This window comes from Schistocerca gregaria, chromosome 7 (assembly GCF_023897955.1).
Source record: "Schistocerca gregaria isolate iqSchGreg1 chromosome 7, iqSchGreg1.2, whole genome shotgun sequence".
NCBI classification, from domain to species: domain Eukaryota; kingdom Metazoa; phylum Arthropoda; class Insecta; order Orthoptera; family Acrididae; genus Schistocerca; species Schistocerca gregaria.
The window spans coordinates 69,853,045-69,873,934 of NC_064926.1; the positions used below are offsets into that span (position 1 = coordinate 69,853,045).

Genomic DNA, 20,890 nt, shown 5'->3' on the forward strand with positions numbered 1-20,890 from the left:
CAATTAGAGTAGAGAGAGACCGCCAGACTGACTTGCGGCGAGTGTAATATCTGCAGGTTTCCATCGTTTGCAGGTTGCAAAAGCTTTTTCAAGAGAAGCGTTCGGCGCAACCTTACGTACTCGTGTCGCGGAAGCCGGAACTGTCCCATCGACCAACACCACCGCAACCAGTGCCAATATTGCCGCCTCAAGAAGTGTCTCAAGATGGGCATGAGGAGAGAAGGTGGGTACGCGCTATACGACCACAGCACAGGCCGCGAGCTCCCGACTTTGCTCGCCCCCACTCTGAACACTGTGTTCTGTGCTGTTTCGTGAGTACTCGCGCCAAACAGCGTCATTAACTTAACGCCTAATCTCTCTCTCTTTGTTCCTGTTTCCAACACTGGATATGCAAGTGCGTCAGTGTTTGTCGTCTGACCGCAAGGTGCGGTGTTTTGCAGCCTCTAGTTGCATGAAACTAAGTCACGTAAAGAAAACCTTTCAGCAGACGTTCACGGTTTCATTTCTTACTCGTGACCGCAAGGCGTTACGATAACTGGCGTGGGATGTCACTTGAAACGCATTGTGGTCATCAGTAACCAGTGAAACATCTACAAACTTTTGTTACTTACGATCCCTGTTAGTTTCGAGCAGTACATTCCCATATTCAGGTTGGTTGCTACACATTGATAAAACCCACCTGAAGATGTCATGTAGCTCTCGAAACTGTCCGTGGTCGTACGTAACGAAGACATTTGTGACTTAACCAGTTATAGCTGCAAATAATCACTTAATGAAAAAAATTATTTACTAGACCATAATCACAATTATGACTTGTACCCAGATTTGGCTCATCTTAGTACGAGGCTTGCAGAAAAATACACAGTGGTCATTAAAGGATCACTCTGGGCAGTGGAGATTATTTCGCCATAGTTTTCAATTATCACCTTTATTGGCAATTACTTCTGTGAACGATATCAAAGATTGAACTTTGTTTACAGCGGGTACATAGTTGACACTGATGTTAACTCCCGCGATCTACTTAATTTTCTGGATAACTACCATTGAAGCCACTATATTTTACCCAGCCAAACAACCTCTAGTGCCCAATACGATGCTTTAATGACGATAACGTATCTCATTTATGTGCCTCATCTTAAGGCGAGCCCAAAATGCAGGAAACGGAAATTAATGAATATTTCATTAAGTGACAAGGTATAATTATTTGTAGCTATATATGATTTAACATACGGTCACGATGTTCAAAGTATACATGGCGGATAAGCTTTGCCGTGGCGATCTGCAGAAACTTTTTTTCACCTGATTTACTTTCGACAGTGACAGGCTACTGAGGAAGAAATTTAACATGAAAAGACCTGTAGTTAAAGTAACGAATAATGTGTGACAAGAGGCATCAGCTGACTCCTTGGCCTCTCACCTGTCTGTCTTTCTTGCAGCCTACTTGAGACACTTCTTATAGCAAACTCCTGCTAGCTATCCTGTAACAATAGCACCTGGACACACGCCAGCGGATTTTCTCAACCTAACCTCTCAAGAGAAACAGCGCAAGATTTCCGACACCTCACTTTCCTAGCTAAGATCTTTGGGATCAAGACTCTTTGCTGCCGGATATAGCGCCGAGCAGCAAAAGACAATGATCCCAGCGTTGGCGGGTGAGTGATTTACCACGTGAAAGATTTACCCTCAGCGTGTAGCTGGACTTGCAGAATTTTGTCTGCGCACTGAAAATGTTATGCATGTTCCGGAATCACTTAATTTTCGTTTGAGATATATGATGTGTTCTCGGACCTCTTGCAACATGTTTCTTTTGCTCTTTGGTTGAGAATTTCTGCTAACACATTCATTATATGGGTAGTGCATGCTGTTATTAATTTTCCTTTACTTCTGTACTACACTTCCATTTTCCATAGATGTTGTGTAGAATAGCTCTCATTGAAAACTACCTTCCTCTTATGTATTTTATTGTATGTGCTTTCTTTTTTGTTTGTGAACAATGCTATGATGTTACCAGTATAAAAAGTTAACTACCGCATGATTTAACTATCGGTTCGGAAAACGATGTGAAAAAAGAATCTGAATGGGTGATGATAATCTACAGCAAGTGTGTCGATGTAAGTATTTTTCTTTTCTTATGTGACTGACAATGCTACGACACCACGCTCCAGCGCTCGAAAATCTTCGAACATGGAGCCCGTGTGGTAATGACAAGGCGAACCTACGAATCTTAGACAAAACGACCCACCCGTCAAAATCTGACAGTTCTCAATTGCTCGTAAATGTTAACAGGAACAAGATATGCTTCATTGTTAAGCCGTTAATAATTTTCAAACTTCTACACAATCTTATAAACTTGCAGCGTTCTCAAGAGAATATCCGATTTTTCTCGCCAGCTACATCTGAAGGTAATAGTGTGCACCGTAATCGCATCGGCTATTTGACAGCCACGCCTGTTTAAAGGTCTCTACAAATTTCCATGCTTTAGCGTGTTTACGTATACACACCTATGTCATTGCTGCATGTTTTATAATGCCATCTATCATTCATTACGTGGTAGTATCTGGCAGTGACACAGATAGCAAATTTCTTTTTGCAGATACTTTTACTCTTCTTTTTTCCGTCCATTCAGTCGTTATCTTCAGCTGCCCTGAATACAAAGAAACTAATCAACTGGTTCTCTCACCACACTGTTAATTTGTGCCAATTTTCTTTGCTGTATCCTGCCTATGGGCTATTTCTACTATGTATCTTTCCGCATCCCCTCGTTCAAATGTACGAATTTTAATTCAGCGCATTTATCGCGTGCTAGTGCCGTTAACTTCGAATGTTTATTAGCATTCTCATACATTTGAATTTCTCTTTTATTTTCGTCCCTTCGTAACTGCAACATCGTTTCCTGTATCCATAACTACCTGTATTAAATAATTATTCCTCTCATCTATTCTGGATCGTCTTCATTGACTAAAGTGCCGAAGTAGTTACCAATTTAATACGGTATACCTTGATATTATTAACTATGGTTCACTTCTGACTTTCTACGCAGTGAGTCTGTTTTCAAGTTTGTTGACTAGAAGAAGGGATCGGTTGGTAGGACATGTTTTGAGGCATCAAGGGATCACAAATTTAGCATTGGAGGGCAGCGTGGAGGGTAAAAATCGTAGAGGGAGACCGAGAGATGAGTACACTAAGCAGATTCAGAAGGATGTAGGTTGCAGTAGGTACTGGGTGATGAAGCAGCTTGCACAGGATAGAGTAGCATGGAGAGCTGCATCAAACCAGTCTCAGGACTGAAGACAACAACAACAACATCAATTTATACTCGGCATCTTGCACCTTCATGATCACTTGTCGGCCGATAGTGGCTTACAACGTCAAACGTGTAGCACAATTTCAATAAAATAGTCAGTTTCAGTTTTAGCTCTGTTTGGTTCTAGTCAAACTCACTTAACCCTACTTCCTATTATCCGTTTTCTTCTGAAATAGTATGTACCTAAAGTGCCTTGACTTTGCCGATGTCGTGAAAGCACGGGCCTGTTTGTGTCGCTGGTTCTACGTCCTCCCGAAACGGGTGAAGGTGTTTAACGTAATTTCCCTTAAATACCAAACATTTTTTTGAGTTTTGTTCGTTACTCACGACTGCTCTGTTTGAGGCAATAGCAGGTTACTAACCAAAATTACCCTTTATGACAAGTGTTACTTCCACGGATTTACGCTGTTCATAACAAAACTTACGATTTAATATCTGACCCCTGGAAGGAAATAAGGAGGATAATCCAAACTGCCAAAGTATCAACTTCCACTATTCGACCTTTGGGCTCAATTGTAAAACAGAGGACTGCATAATCTCCACCATTGAAACTTGTATGTTTAAAAATGATCTCCAGTGTAATCCGTCTCCCAGATCGCTTCGTGGATTGTATGGATGGCGGTTACAACGAAGGAGTAGGGGACCGTTTCGAAGAACAGAAAAGCAGCGACTCTGACGCACATGGGAGTCCATGTTAGGCCACTGTTTTCATTCGTGTATTCGCGGGTCAATAACGGATTCTGTCTCGAGAGAAATTCCGTTTGAGGTCGCGCGGAGCAGCAACGGGCCAGAGTGTTGAGAAAGGGCCAGGAGGCGGGGTTGGATTAGAAGGGCAGGGGTGACGGGTGGACTGGCAGAAAGACGTGAGATGATAAGCGCCGTCCAACGGAAGACGTTAAGAGCAAGTGAGGTTGTCGGCCAACAGACCGCTCGGTGGTTGTCCGGTGTAACAGGTACATGTTTATGACACAGAGCACCGTGAAACTCCCGGTTCTCGGCTCTGTATCGATGAAAACCAGTTAAATATCCACGGTTTAACGGTAACCAGTTAGCACGGGGACTAGGTCGGTCCAGAGGAGGTGCATTGATTTATCATTCAGGGAAAATGATGTAGAAAAAAACGAGCGTTCTTTGAATGGTAGCCAACGTACGGCAACGGCCGAGATCGGACAGCGAAGTCCAGACGCCAGGTGGCGAGCAAAGGAGCCCACAATCCCGTTTGGGCGGGTCGGGAAGCGCAAGGAGGATGGATCATCCGCGCTCGGCGTGCGACCTTCGGCAAAAGACATTGGGGAAGAGGGAAACGTGACAGGCAGTCGACTTGCCTGGACCGAAAGTGGTGGAACTGGTCGGTATTTGCTCCTTTAACGAGCGGCGGAACTGGTATCGACGAGGAGCAGATAGGGGTCAAAACGCGGGCCCAACCGGTTAGCCGTACGGGTCGGGCGAGCGCGCCGCTCTTCCGGCTTCCGGCGACCGGCAAGTGTCTGGTGGACGCTGGTCAGCCAGGGGACGGGACGGCCCGTTCCCGGATCGGGACGCGCCCGCCGCTGGGAACCTCCTTTGTGGGCGCCGGCCGCGCTGACCGTTAGCTGCCCCGCGGTCACCAGCCGCCGCTCTGCCAGGGCCCGCATATCATTAGCAGGCGCCGGAACTACCGTTAGTGAGTGCCCCGGAGGCGCCCATCTGCATATCTTAATTGTCGGTCGCGTCGGCGAATCCTGCGAGGGATGGGGGCCCGCACCGCGGTAACTCTCTCCAGGTTTTCTCAGAACTGGCGCGTGTGTGTGTCTGTGTGTGTGAGTTGCTGTGCGACCAGCTAGACCCGCACGCGACGCGCCGTTCCCACAGATAAACTCGCCTCCCCGATATTCCGGCATCGTTACGAGATCGCGGGCTCATAGCGAATCTTACCCTGTTATAAGCTTTATCTACCGGAAGTCCGCTGCGACTGTTTCGTGACCTAGGACAAACTGCAGATAAAGTTCTCGTCCTATTGAGATGTAAACAAACCAATAAGACGCAAGATCTTTACCAGCAGTCTGCGGTTCAGAGGTTTTCTTCTTCTCGCCTCGCACTTTTTGACTAACGTGAAACAGAACTTTATGTATAAGGTATTTCTCCAACTTGTCCACTGCAGATCTTCCGAAATCTGAATACCAAGATACTGTTCATGCGAGTGGGAGTAAATAGTAGAAGACACAGCAACCGGGCCTAATTTTATAAGGTGCACTCAAATGAAAACAAGGTAGTAGGAAACAAGTAAGTAAACTATTTATTACTTCAAAAGTAATCGCTGTGACAATGCGAGCGTCAGTCAATAATTAAAGAGACAAATTGGTCTGGAGAAAAAAGCATTTATTTTTACAAAACAATACTTTTTCTACTTTTCAACATAAACCCCTTTATGTTTACGCACTTGTTCCAACGGGCAACAAGCTTTTTTTATTCTGTCAGCAAAGAACTCTTTACCTTGATGTTTGACCCAGTTTCCCACAAACTTTTGCACGTCCTCGTTGTCCTGGAACCTCTTCCTACGTAATGTCCCCTTCAGTGCACCAAACAAATGGAAATCACTAGATGCTAAATCAGGACTGTAAGGGGGATGAAGCAGTACTTCCCAGCCCATTATGTCAATGGTTTCACGGGTTAGTTGAGCAATATCAGGACGTCCGTTGTCTTGCTGGAGAATCACACTTCTCCTCTGAGATCCACGACCTTTCTCGTCTTGTTTAAATGCGAATCCGAGTAGTGTTGGCTGTTCAATGTACGCTGCTCTTCGAGATAATCACAAAAAAACTTGACCTTCAGCATTCCAAAACACCGACAACATGACTTTTTCTGCTGATGCTTGGGTTTTGATTTTTTTCTTGAGAGGTGAGTTGGTGTGCTTTCACTCCACGCTTTGTCTTTTTGATTCTGGCTCATAGTAGTGAACCCAGTTTTCATCACAAGTTAAAATTTTGTTGAGGAAGTGCTCAAATTCTCTTTCATAACGTTCCTTTACCTCTGTGCGCACTCTCAAACTTCATTCCCTGTGTAACCGCGTCAACTCCTCTGGGACCCATCTTGCACATGTTTTGCGGTACTTCAGTTTGTTACAGATAATGTTATGAACTGTTCCAGTACTAACTTAAACCTTATCAACAATCATTTCCACAGTCACATAATTTCATCAATTCGACTTTCAAGTGGGAGACTTGAAACTGCAACTGAGTCGCGGCCTTTCTGAACAGCTCTACCCATCTGTACAAAATTGGCACGATTCATACAACGTTCACCATAAGCTTTAGACATTCTATAGTATATATTCACTGGTTTCTCGCCTTCAACAAGTAAAAGAAACGAATAACAGAACGTTATTCAACTAACGTGGACGTTTCAGGCGGACTCGCCATCTTGAAACGTGTTTTTGAGATTATAGACAAAGCAATGTTTACACAGCATTCCAGTAAAGCCTACTTAAAGCCATAAAAGTACGAATCTTGACCTAGTAACAGTTCTTTCCCCAGACCAATTTGTCTCTTTAATTATTGAATGACCCTCGTACATTTATCCTATTGTGAGACGATCAATTCCTTCACGGAAAAGCGTTTGCATCAGCATTCAGAACCGTGACTACGAAAGTTCCCGAGCAGGCAGGCAAATACAATCTATGAAGTTGCCACGGGCATGCAGCTCTTCGTCCGAAATACCATACAGTACATTTGTATAAACATGTATAGTGTTAGCTATTTATCTATACAAAGGTACGCTAGAGATTTGCTACTTTCTACTAACGAAGCGAAAGCTGACTGCCAAAGGAACATTGCTACAAACTCCGAAATGTCTTTTAACATGTCACAAAAATGTTCTTGTGTTTTTGAGATTATAGACAAAGCAATGTTTACACATCATTCCAGTAAAGCCTACTTAAAGCCATAAAAGTACGAATCTTGACCTAGTAACAGTTCTTTCCCCAGACCAATTTGTCTCTTTAATTATTAAATGACCCTCGTACATTTATCCTATTGTGAGACGATCAATTCCTTCACGGAAAAGCGTTTGCATCAGCATTCAGAACCGTGACTACGAAAGTTCCCGAGCAGGCAGGCAAATACAATCTATGAAGTTGCCACGGGCATGCAGCTCTTCGTCCGAAATACCATACAGTACATTTGTATAAACAGGTATAGTGTTAGCTATTTATCTATACAAAGGTACGCTAGAGATTTGCTACTTTCTACTAACAAAGCGAAAGCTGACTGCCAAAGGAACATTGCTACAAACTCCGAAATGTCTTTTAACATGTCACAAAAATGTTCTTCCATATAACAATTTCACACGTAAACTGCTAAAAAATTAACGTTAGTGGGTTGCGAACTTTTTTTTTCGAACTCGGGCCGTTTATGACGGCGATCTGACGCTCTAGCAACTCACCTACCAGTGACCTTCACATTAATAGTTCACAAATACGCTTTTCCCATACTCTGTAGTTCTGTTGTTACCTTTAATTACCGTTTACGCATCTTCTACTGGATGACAGCACACAGCACGAACTAAATTGGTGTTTTGGTTGATACTCTATCGACACACTACGTTTGGTACCGTCTGCTCTCAGCTACAGACAGCGGAAATGCCATGTGACTTACATTCATCACATTACGGCGGTGCTGGCAATGCTGTTTATTCAACCCATATATATGATGAAGCCAAACTGATCGCCGTCTCACAAACCCTCGATTTCCTTTCCCATCCTTCTGTGTATTATTCTTGTCTGGTTACCTGTGCTTTTAAACTGGCTGTGCGATAGGTCTCTCACTTATCTGACCTTACTCTCTTCGGAATTTTGTGGATGGTATTTTTCTGAAAGTCTGATGGTATGTCTCCACTCTCTTCAACACACCAGCTGCAATAGTTGTTCGTTTGGCGCTCCCACAATTCATTTTAGACATTACGAGTTAGTTTGGTATGGACACAGATTTCACTGGGTGCAGTTGACTTATGTCCAATCGGCGGTACCTCAGTACCGACCCCCCCGTTTTGTGCTACCCTTTTTTATTATTCTCCTCCTTTGCGTGACTGCTGAGTACGTTCTAGGAAAGAACCGACAGCTGCGAATAAATACGCAGCTTACATGAATTCCGGGGGAGATTCACAGTGGAGAAGCGTTGAGGGCCGACCTGCCGGGGTCGAGACAGCGCAGAGTGCAACAGTAGAGGGCCCTTCGCGGAAAACGCGCCCAGTGCCCTGCGGCGACAAGAGGGTTGGCGGCTGGCCGCTGGCCGCAATTGCTAATGGATTATCAATACGACGCGCGCGGCGCCGCCGGTAATTGGATGAAGTGCGGTGCAGGCGGCGGCGCCGGCGGCAGTGACTCTGCGGTTTCGCGGCCGCCGGGCTCTCCGTCTGAGCGCCAGGCTGCAGCCGTCCAGCCGGGAGTTTTTCCCCTACGTGCAATCACGCAGTCGGACTGCAGTCTGCAGCAGAATCGTGTTGCTGGTTAACACCGACTGAGAGCAAGTGTATGCCTGAACGAGGTCCGCAACGTGTCTATATCTACGTCTCTGCAGCTATACTCCATATGCCACATGGACTGTGGCGGAGGGTGCTTCGTGTACCACAGTGAATATCCTGCCCCCCCCCCCCTCCCCCCACTCCCCTGCGTCCCAGTCGCGAAAGGTACGCTGGAAGAACGGAAGCTTTCATGCCTCGGCTTTCACCGACAAGCTTGGATATGATGTTGAATGTGTCTTGAGGAACAAAATGAGGATGGAAACCCGTGCCCTGAAACGCCATCCAACGACGCAACAGAGCGTTGAAGTTTTAAGCGCCGGCGGCTTTGAATGTAGATATACAAACGGTGGTTCCGTGATGATGTTACGAACTTACAGGGATGATAAACGCATCAACTTGAGGTAAGAGACCCTGGCCCAGAAACGAAGGTGCCAAAAGCGATAAACTAAAATCTTTCTGATACCTCTGACAGTGGAATACATGCGCTGGTAGATTTTTGCTGACATTTTAGGATAGGCAACATTCAGAGGTGATAGTATGGACCAATCCCAAAGAAAGCAGGTGTTGAAAGATGTGAAAATTACCAAACTATCAGTTTCATAAGCCACGGCTGCAAAATACTAACACGAATTCTTTACAGACGAATGGAAAAACCGGTGGAAGCCGACCTCGGGGAAGATCAGTTTGGATTCCGTAGAAATTTTGGAACACGTGAGGCAATACTGACCCCAAGACTTAGATTAAGGAAAGGCAAACCTACGCTTCTAGCAGTTGTAGACTTAGAGAAAGCTTTTGACAATGTTGACTGGAATACTCTCTTTCAAATTCTGAAGGTAGCAGGGGTAAAATACAGGGATCGAAAGGCTATTTACAATTTGTACAGAAACCAGATGGCAGTTAAAAGAGTTGAGGGACGTGAAAGGGAAGCAGTGGTTGGTAAGGGAGTGAGACAGAGTTGTAGCCTATCCCCAATGTTATTCAATCTGTATGTTTGAGCAAGCAGTATAGGAAATAAAAGTAAAATTGGGAGTAGGTATTAAAATCCATGGAGAAGAAATAAATATTATGAGGTTCGCCAATGAAATTGTAATTCTGTCAGAGACAACAAAGGGCCTGGAACAGCAATTGAACGTAATGGACAGTGTCTTGAAAGGAGGTTATAAGATGAATATCAACAATAGCAAAACGAGGATAATGGAATGTAGTCGAATTAAGTCACGTGATGCTGAGGGAATTAGATTAGGAAATGAGAGACTTAAAGTAGTAAAAGAGTTTTGCTGTTTGGGGAGCAAAATAAGTGATGATGGTCGAAGTAGAGAGGAAATAAAATGTAGAGTGGCAATGGCAAGGAAAGCGTTCCTGAAGAACAAAAGTTTGCTAACATCGAGTATAGATTTAAATGTCAGGAAGTCGTTTCTGAAAGTATTTGTATGGAGTGTAGCCATGTATGGAAGTGAAACGTGGACGATAATTTGGACAAGAAGAGACAGAAGCTTTCGAAATGTGGTGCTACAGAAGAATGCTGAAGATTAGATGGGTAGATCATATAAGTAATGGGGAGGTATTGAATAGGATTGGGGAGAAGAGGAGTTTGTGACACAACTTGAGAAGAAGAAGGGATGGTTGGTCGGACTTGTTCTGAGGCATCAAGGGATCACCAATTTCATACTGGAGGGCAGCATGGAGGGTAAAAATCGTAGAGGGAGACCAAGAGATGAATACCCTAAGCAGATTCAGAAGGATGTAGGCTGCAGTAGGTACTGGGAGATGAAGAAACTTGCACAGGATAGGGTAGCATGGAGAGCTGCATCAAACCAGTCTCAGGACTGAAGACCACAACAACAACAACAACAAGAAGTATTGGAGCCACTAACATACCTGAGGACTTAATCCTCATCCCCCGAGCTTCGTTATCATCCTGCCGTGTGGCACTGTGTCAAACGCTTCCTGGAAATACAGGAATATGAACTCTGTTTTTTGCGCTTCGTCCACGGTTCGCAGAATATTGTGCGAGAAACGAACAAGTTGAATTTGGCACGAGCGATGTTTGCTAAATCCATGTTGATGTTGATTTAACCGACGTGTCAGGATGCAGAAGGGTTTGGCCATCGACGCAGTGTGAAGCGATATGCCGATAAGCACTCAGTGTCGTGTTCTCGGTCAGCTCGAACCCCAAGTCCAGGTACGATCCCTCGTCCACTCGATCGTTCGCCTCGTGTTCGTGGCTGGAGTTTTTGTGGTTGTCTCAGGTACTGTCGGGATGGCCACTTTCAGTGGAAGGGTGTCCCGGACTACAACAACAGGATGCGAACAGGCCGTGAGCAGGCATCGACACGGAGCAGCAAAGGAGGCGCGCGCGGGGAAAAAACTCTGGGGCCAGCGGGCGGTCCGGCCGAGGTAAAAAGCCCGCGGGGGGAGGGGAGGGGCAGCGCCCCGTGTTTACTGCAGCCCCCTCCTCTCCTCGGGGCCGTCATTAAAAACGCCGGCGGCCCGCAACCCTTCGGGCCGCGCTGGAGAAATATTGGAGGCGAATCGGCCGGACAGGCGTAGCGGCTGGGGAATCCCCGACTCTTGTGTCGGGTCGACGTCCGCGGCCTGAAGATGCGGCGGTCGCCGGAACGCCACGCTCACAGACGCACAATCTGCCGTCCCGTCCCATACAAAAGTGACAAGTGGCTTTCGCCCTCTCTCGCTTTCCCTTCAGGCTACAGTTTTTTTGTGTTTGCTCGCGTCTTTTGTGCAGTGCTCGGCGCGACTGCGTTCTTCGAAAGGGAATCCTAGTCTCGTCTTGTCTTTCCCTTTCCGGGAAGGACCAGCTCCGCGGAGTAGCTCCGCACATTGCGCTGTTGTGTCCCGTGGTGGAGGCCATAAATCCTCGTCGCTGACAAAGAAACCAAAAACAGGAAAACGCTTTACCGTAGCACGGAGGTATTACTCTGGCATCCGCCTTGCTTTGGTGCGAGAGAGACTATTTGAACATATATTAAAACAATGTCAGAACCTTGTACGCTTGTTCTCTCCGAGCTACGGCGCGGTGCATGGCAAAGGATGCATCCAGTCAGAATGTTAATTCCCCTTTCCATTTTCACTCCGCTACATTTGTGGCTTTTGCACGAGGGGGAACGGTTGCTACCACAGGCTAATGGCGAGCTATTCACTAATCTACTACCTTAATGAAACTTTCTCATTTGTACTTTTACTAATAACGATAACGATCATTTATCATAAAAAAACTGGTAACGACGAAGTATTAGAAGCAATGAAAGCAGGGTTACACGAGATGGCAGGTGCATGGAACGTATCAGAAGTGGATTGGCATTGGCGCAGAAAGCGTTCTTCAAATAAAGGCTCTACTACGTCCAGAAAGGAGGAGGAAATTTCCTACACGGTACATCTGGTGTACAGAATTGTATGGAAGCGAAACATGGATCGTCGGTATTCAGTAGAATTGTTCCCAATTCCAGTTTCAGATGTAGTGGCATCGAAGAATGGCAACAACTAACTGCACAGATAAAACACGAAGTGAAGAAATACTAAAATGATTAGGTGGGGGAAGAAGTCTATGGCAGACCCCTACCAAAAGATGTCACAAAGTAGTGAGAACACCTGATACAGTTCCCGGAAATACTTAACCTGGAACTGGATGCACCAGTAGAGTGTCAAAAATAATGTAGATGGCACAATAGTGCAACATCCAAACCAGATTACGGGTGGCGATGGGCGTGATTGTTACGTAGAGACAAAAAGGTTTAGCAAAACATACGAACAGATAGCACAGCGTCATATGCATTTAATCAAAACATTTCTAAAGAGATTAGGAGAGTCACTAACAGATGACACAAACTACTTCCTTTGGAAAAGAATATCGCCTCATAAGGGAAGAAATAATGAATTGCGTGATTCAAAATTTGGAAGCCCGGTGACACATATTATGCCACTGTCACTCTGACTTGAAACATAAGGCTTTAACATTGTTAAGTTCAAATATTGAACTCATTAGCTCATTTGTAATCACACATTCGATGCTGATATTTGTATTAGATTGCTTAAACTTTCGGAGGTTGGGGTAGATGTCTGACTTTATTCTAAACCCCTAGGTGGCCAAAACTGCTTATATCGTTGCAGACTACCCAAAATTGCGATTGTACCAAAAGTGTCCTAATAAAAATTTATCATCCATTTCGATATTTAAACTTAACGTATGTGACGTGCTTTCGTCTCCAACTCGCCTATGCAAACGAATAACAAGTTCCGTTAATCGTCTCACAGCAGTAGCTGAATCACGGATGGGGTAGCCACAATCCATAACAGGAAAAGAAAGTAATATTCTCGTATGAAAAGTATCGGAACACTCCTGTGTAGTCTGGGATTAACACTAGATGTCACGGTAGGTAGATCCACGAATACTGGAAGATGCCTGGATTGCTGCGTCAGCAGAGAAGCAGTAAAAGCAGACAGGATTAGTCAGGAGAGTTTAGAGTCTTGCAATGCGGACTAATAGTTGGATAACACCTGTATAACAGATCCATCAGGATCATTTGAAGCATGTTCGGAAAAATGGGCTAACTCTCAACTGTAAAACCTTAGAGATCAGTGTTGCCATCTGTTGCTGGGTACGGGAACAATCAAAAGTGACATTGGTCTCACCCCTGAACATCCTAATGTGCCAGTCTCCAAATCCTAAGGACACCAGTTCGATACCTAGTCACTTCCAGGATTTTAATCTGTCCCTTATCACCTGGTTCAGATCTGATAGCGTCTGTTAATGCCAAAAATTTCGAAATTTCGAAGAGCAGTTGAACGGAATGGACAGTGTCTTGAAATGAGGGTATAAGATGAACATCAACAAAAGCAAAACGAGGATAATGGAATGTAGTCGAATTAAGTCACGTGATGCTGAGGGAATTAGATTAGGAAATGAGAGACTTAAAGTAGTAAAAGAGTTTTGCTGTTTGGGGAGCAAAATAAGTGATGATGGTCGAAGTAGAGAGGATATAAAATGTAGACTGGCAATGGCAAGGAAAGCGTTTCTGAAGAAGAGAAATTTGTTAACATCGAGTACAGATTTAGTGTCAGGAAGTCGTTTCTGAAAATATTTGTATGGAGTGTAGCCATGTATGGAAGTGTAACATGGACGATAAATAGATGGACAAGAAGAGAATAGAAGCTTTCGAAATGTGGTGCTACAGGAGAATGCTTAAGATTAGATGGGTAGATCACATAACTAATGAGGAGGTATTGAATAGAATTGGGGAGAAGAGAAGTTTGTGGCACAACTTGAAGAAGGGATAGGTTGGTAGGACATGTTCTGAGGCATCGAGGGATCACCAATTTAGTATTGGAGGGCAGCGTGGAGGGTAAAAATCGTAGAGGGAGATCAAGAGATGAGTACACTAAACAGATTCAGAACGATGTAGGTTGCAGTAGGTACTGGGAGATGAAGAACCTTGGACAGGGTAGAGTAGCATGGAGAGGTGTATCAAACCAGTCTCTGGACTGAAGACAACAACAACAACAACCTTGGTTCGGAGTCCAAATTAAACTATAGGTCTTCCTATAACTAGCTGGGATAGTCATTTAAAAGGTGGGAGGAAGGCAAGGGCACACGCTTCCAACAGTACCATAGCACTGTGGTGTGCAACTCAAAAGCTGTAACCCTTGTTTCCTAAATACGCATGCAACGGAAGATGGAAGTAAAATGCGAAAAAACAGTCTGGTTCCTACGCCGTGATGACACTGGTAAATTTTGAAGCCATCTTCCGGTGTATACACGTCGAATTAGTTGAAGTTCGGTAAGTAGTCTACTGCAAGGGGCCGCAGGAGACGCGGTGGGCTAAAACGCCTGTGTCGTATCCAGTGGGTCATGCATCAGGCAATGCAGTTCACGCTGAAGAGCCTCCAAGTTCACCAAAGAGTACAGGGCGTGAGGGGAAGCGGTTTTTCGCAGTAAATTCTGCGCCCCCGAATTCCCTGCGGGTCGCAGGCCACCACGTGTCAGGGACTCGAAAACCGCGATATGGCCAGCGCCGGCCGGCCAATCAATACGCAATTCCGTAACCACGTTACGGCATTGTGATGGAGAGCAAAAGCCTTCGACCAAAAATGATTGAACCGAGCGCATTTGGATAATCTAATATGGCCTTTCGACGTTATTAAATTGCCTTTTATTTAAATCGCGGTGCTGCGGGTCCCCAGGCGCTGCGACACGTACAGCCGTGTGCGCAAAGCGAAAAAAAAAAAAAGTCGGGGTGGTGGTGGTGGGGACTTTAAGCAGTCAGCAGTCAGCGGTCACGTCATCGCATCCCGTGTGGCCGAGTAACACTGTGCGTTGTGTTGTTACGCAGAGCTGCTCGGAGTGCTTATTGAGGGTAGTCGTGGAATGTGAAGTAATAAAATAACCTGAGATACGTCTAGAAAGAACATGGCGTCCAAACAGGTGTCTGTTGTGAGGAAGGAGATGTGTCCATATAAATATTAAGTTCAATTTTTGAAACGCTGTAGCCAGTCAGCAGGAAACAGAAATGGATTACTGTTAACTGAAGATACGGCTATAAAAGATGGAAAATACACGTTCGATAAGCATTTTCCGGAGAAGATTTTTCTATCAGTTGCATGGCTATGTAGAAAATATTGAAGAAAAATTTAACAGAAATTACCGCGTGTGCCAATGTTCATGTGGGCATCTTTCGGTGTATGTAATACCGAAACATAATGCTCCAGTAATTACTCAATGAATTTCCTACTTTGACATGTAACATGCACTGCCTTTACTAAACTACTCTTTGCACAACCACTGAAAGTAACCGTCAATGCGTGTACAGAGCTACACCTGTTGTATTCCAGCGACAAACAGAAGAGGCATCTTACGATCGAGACAGTGTTTAAAATGTATTTCAAAGAACATACATCTAATTGGACGATGGATAAGGGCATTCATCAGGACTGTACCATTCTCGTCAGCATTGTTTTGTGCTTGTGGTATTTCCTTATTTTTCTTCGCACGCACGTATACCACCTGATGTGAGCGACGTAGAGTTTACGTCAAAATCAGACTCCCGATGCTGAATTGTACTTCCCGTCATGTCATGACATTTCATCGATTGTTTAGGATTGTTTGTATATGAAAACAGCCACTGAATGTACATGTCAGTTCGCGTGGTGCGAAACATGTCTACTGACAGGAGTGACAAAAGTTGCTGAAAATTTTCCAAGCATACGAAAAAATGTGTGTGTATAAGCACCTTTTAGTCACGTCAGACAATAGTTTGTAATGTATTCTTGAAAGACAATGTTTTGGATTTCGCGTTCAGTTAATGAGCGCATTCAGCTGAATTCGTTCACAGCGCTTCGTATGCCATTCTGAATTTTGTAGATGACCTCCGTTTCTTCTCCTCCTAATTACGGGAATATTTCCTTCAGTTTCATTACTAATAAGTGGGAAGTCGTTACGACTTAACTAACGGAATACCCAGTTGAGTCGCACGTTAACAACAAGTGCAGTCGTATGCGGAATTTGAGTTCTGCTACACGTGATCATGAACGAAACGTTTAAAGAGATTTTACAGATATAAACGCACAGCGATACAATTAGATAGGGACTAGCCGCCGATCACTGTACATAAGCTGTTGGTATTCGTAATAGCAGTTTGTAGTTGGATGGCCTCAATACCTCTAAGTGACACTATTCTGCATCCGCTTTCTGGCCTTCTACTGTCCTCGGGTGGCACTTAGGAAAGAAAATGTTATACCCTTTTCTAACGACGCGTAATATCTGAAACGCTGGAAGAAGGTGGCGGATGATATTCGAGTATAAGATTGAATTTTCAAGAGGAATGAATGTTAAAGATTTAGGACCGGGCTGAACTGACTTTCCAATAACAGTAATTTCTGTTAAAGTCAATTTCGGTAAGTGGTATTTTTAGTTGTGATTTGCCACAGTTTAAAATCACATTTCACTAATTCACAACCTACATTCCTGTGCAGTTCACCACCGTTAAAATGTTCCTGCAGCTATTTATCACCATAGCTGTTATACTGCGATGAGTTACAGCTAACCATTAACTGTCATTGATAAAAATGTATCTACCAACTGGTATATCTGGCCCGGTGAACTGTGTCACTGCAAAGGAGGTGATATGTTATCCCTGTAAATGTGATCACGTATCAGGACTAAGGTTAGTATTTTCGGTAATTCAACTGCCAAAAAGGTACGTGAGATGATATTGTTGATATTTTCAGCTGTTATTCCTCAATTGCTACATGTTAAACAAACGATACGTTTACTGCTAAGACACTCCTACAGTCGAGTCAACGGAAGGAAATGCCTGACACTTGCAGCTGTTTTGACAGGTTTGTACTGTGAAGCGAAAACGACTGTAGGCGGAAAAAAGTCATCTATAGAGTTGTAAAGAGGCGTTGCCGTAGAGATGTTTAGAGAATCGCGTTGTAGATACGCGAATCAGATGCGCCCTGCGTACAGAAATCTCACACCGAGACTACTGCGTAATATCAAAGGTTTCTTCACTAATACGTGCAAATGAATTTTTTTCGATATTACACTACATGGACATTTCATTTTTTGTTTTCGTTTCTAATAAAATGTAGGCAAAAAGAATACCCGGGCAGCTAATGACATTGTAACTGTCGAAGTAACATGTAGCTTCCTGGTAGTACGAATGCCTTAAGCCAGTGCTCAGTTTGTGACTGAAATCACAGCCACAAACTGACGTGGTAACGTGAGAACTGGGACTTCTTGATCACTTGTGGTTTGTAACGGTTACGTGATTTCTGGTCCACCTCAATGGAGCATGGACTGTCCTGGAAGCGCGCAAGTCTAGTTCAGCGACCGATCCTGAAAGAAGAATGACATCGACAATAACATAAGGAACCAGAAATTTTTTTTAAAAAAGAAGGAAGACGCGATTAGCTGGGAGTACCGTTAGGGGATTTCCCTTTCTCTCTCTCTCTCTCTCTCTCTCTCTCTCCCTCCCTCCCTCTCCTCTGGTGAGTTCGAGTTCTAGCGTGGAGGCGGTCATAAAGTGGGCGCCCGCCCCTCTGTACCGTGGCAGGAGAGCGAACCTTCGGCGCCGGCGCCCGGGGCATTCCGCGCAGAAGTAATGAGCGACACGGCGCGGCACGCCAGCGCAGCGCCCGTATTAGGAGCCGCGGAACGCCCAGCGGCTGACCCTCATCTGAGGCTCACAGGCGGCGCTCGCCTCGCCCGTACACTGGACAGTACTTGCAACATGCTGCGTGTACCACTTGACCGGAGTTCCCACTGTCGCAAAAAAAAGGGGGATTTACAGGCAAGTCGGAGAAACTGTAACCCCAATTCGGTTTTAGAAAGTCTAGGGCATGACTTAGAGAAAGCTTTTGACAATTTTGACTGGATCACTCTCTTTCAAATTCTAAAGGTGGCAGGGGTAAAATACAGGGAGAGAAAGGCTATTTACAATTTGTACAAAAACCAGATGGCAGTTATAAGAGTCGAGGGACATGCAAAGGGAAGCAGTGGTTGGGAGGGCAATGAAACAGTGTTGTAGCCTCTCTCCGACGTTATTCAGTCTGTGTATTGAGCAAGCAGTGAAGAAAACAAAAGAAAAATTCGGTGTAGGTATTAAAATCCATGGAGAAATAATAAAAACTTTGAGGTTCGCCGATTACATTGTAATTCTGTCAGAGACAGCAAAGGACTTGGAAGAACAGTTGAACGGAATGGACATTGTCTTGAAAGGAGGTTATAAGGCGAACATCACCAAAAGCAAAACAAGGATCATGGAATGTAGTCGAATTAAGTCGGGTGATGCTGGGGGTATTAGATTATGAAATGAGACACTTAAAATAGTAAAGGAGTTTTGCTATTTGGGGAGCAAAATAACTGATGGTGGTCGAAGTAGAGGATATAAAATGTAGACAGGCAATGGCAAGGAAAGCGTTTCTGAAGAAGAGAAATCTGTTAACATCGAGAATAGATTTAAGTGTCAGGAAGTCATTTCTGAAAGTATTTGTATGGAGAGTATCCATGTATTGAAGTGAAACATGGACGATAAATAGTTTGGACCAGCAGAGAATAGAAGCTTCCGAAACGTGGTGCTACAGAAGAATGCTGAAGATTAGATGGGTAGATCACGTAACTAACGGACAGAATTGGGAAGGAGTTTGTGGCACTACTTGAGAAGTAGAAGGGACCGGTTGGTAGGACATGTTCTGAGGCATCAATGTATTAGATATTTAGCATTGGAGGGCAGCGTGGAGGGTAAACATCGTAGAGGGAGAAAAAAATGGCTCTGAGCAGAATGGGACTCAACTGCTGTGGTCATCAGTCCCCTAGAACTTAGAACTACTTAAACCTAACTAACCTAAGACATCACACACATCCATGCCCGAGGCAGGATTGGAACCTGCGACCGTAGCAGTCGCACGGTTCCGGACTGCGCGCCTAGAACCGCGAGACCACCGCGGCCGGCGTAGAGGGAGACCGAGAGATGAATGCACTAAGCAGATTCAGAAGGATGTAGGTTGCAGTAAGTGCTGGGAGACGAAGAAGCTTGCACACGATAGAGAAGCATGGAGAACTGCATCAAACCAGTGTCAGGACTGAAGACCACCACAAGACACAACAATGGCATGGCCCATTAATTAGCTTAATTTATCGCGTATCTCCGGCCCAGCGCAAAGTCCCAAACGTCTGGAAAATACAGCAGGCCACTGCTGTATACAAGAAAGCTAAAACGAATTACCCGTAAAGTTGCAGACCAATATCCGTTAACATCGGTTTGCTGCAGAATTCTTTAACACATTCTCAGTTCGAAAGTGTTAAATTTCCTTGAGAGGGAAAAGCTTCTGTCCACAAATCAGCACCGTTTTAGAAAGCACCGAGTGCTGCGAAACTCATCTTGCCATTTTCTTACACCATATCCTGTGATGTTCAAATATAGCATTAGTACTGTACGCCTTGACACAGTCACTCGTTTGGATGTCTGGGCGTGATGTTGAAATATGAAGTGGGATGTGCACGTAAGGAATGTAGTAGGAGAGGTGGTGCATCAAACTAGTCAGAAGGCAGGTCGTAATGGAAAGGGCATTCGAAGAGTTCTTCAACAGCACTGCATGTGTGGAACCTGAGGACGAGATAGTCACTAGCCGGGCTGTTACCGTGTGACTATTTGATAAAGATGTCGTCGTGCTTTGTACATGTCTTGTTAAGTACAGCACAGACTATGAACTACGCGTATTCCACCACTCCGCGTAAAATTTGTGCACATCTCTAGGCTTGCGTAGACAAAATGGAAGCGCTTTGAGACCCAAATTGCTGCGTCTCTGCGGCAGCCTTTGTAAATAGAGCAAATGATAATGTGGAGATCGCCGTTTGAAACAATTCGCCCTAGCTTGTCCAAACACTCGTGTGCCTGACGCGTTCAGCGGTGGCTGCTGCACCTGTGAGCGCGGCTGCACAGCCGCCCCCACCTGCTGGTGGACGGGCACCGCGCACGCAGCCGCGGCTGACCTCCGCCGCGGTAACCCCGCGTTGCCGCCCCGGGGCGATCGGCTGAGTCCGCCGGCGTAATGGTCCAACCCTGCTGGCCCAGAAATCGCCCCTCGCCAACAGGTGCCCCCAATTAAGGCGCTGCGGCCATCTATCATTAGGCTCGAATAATAACCGGATAAAAGCGCGAGGAGCGTAAGGCGTGGAATTACCGCCGGCGGTTTTTACGGCGTGCTAATGACACCGATGGCCCTGAGATAAGCGCCTGCTCGCCATTAGGCGCGCACTGCGGCCGGCCGTAATGAGACGTCGGTCTGCCCAGCGCCGCCGGGACGCCGTCTCCAGAGCGTGACGCGACGCGACGCCGTGTTCTCGCCGCAGTCGGCGCCCGGCTGCGCCACGTATGGATCACCCCCGCCCCGGCGCCCGAACTCTGCCGGAGAACGGAGGACGACCGTACCTCAGGCTTCTCTCGTGTGCTTAGCTGTAGCCGGAGCGTATGCAGCCTGCAGCTAACACGCGAGTTTAGCGCACAGTCCTAGACGAAACTACTACAGATGGAGTTTAAGAAGCGTGTACGAAGGGTGACTCGTCCGTGTAACCGA

At 45.3% G+C, this 20,890-nt stretch overlaps 1 protein-coding gene across 4 annotated transcripts in view; it reads left to right on the top strand.

The window, feature by feature from the left end:
- The window catches only part of LOC126282516 (steroid receptor seven-up, isoforms B/C), a 450,389-nt gene that overhangs the window by 91,287 nt on the left and 338,212 nt on the right, over positions 1–20,890 (top strand). For 2 of the 4 annotated variants that reach the window (XM_049982176.1, XM_049982175.1), the window contains exon 2: positions 74–223. The exons of 1 other annotated variant lie outside the window; for it this stretch is intronic. In XM_049982176.1, coding sequence (XP_049838133.1) covers positions 74–223 — 150 coding nt within the window. Of the gene's footprint in view, positions 1–73; positions 228–20,890 lie in introns of all 4 variants that reach the window. One more of the 4 variants, XM_049982174.1, reaches the window with a different exon arrangement.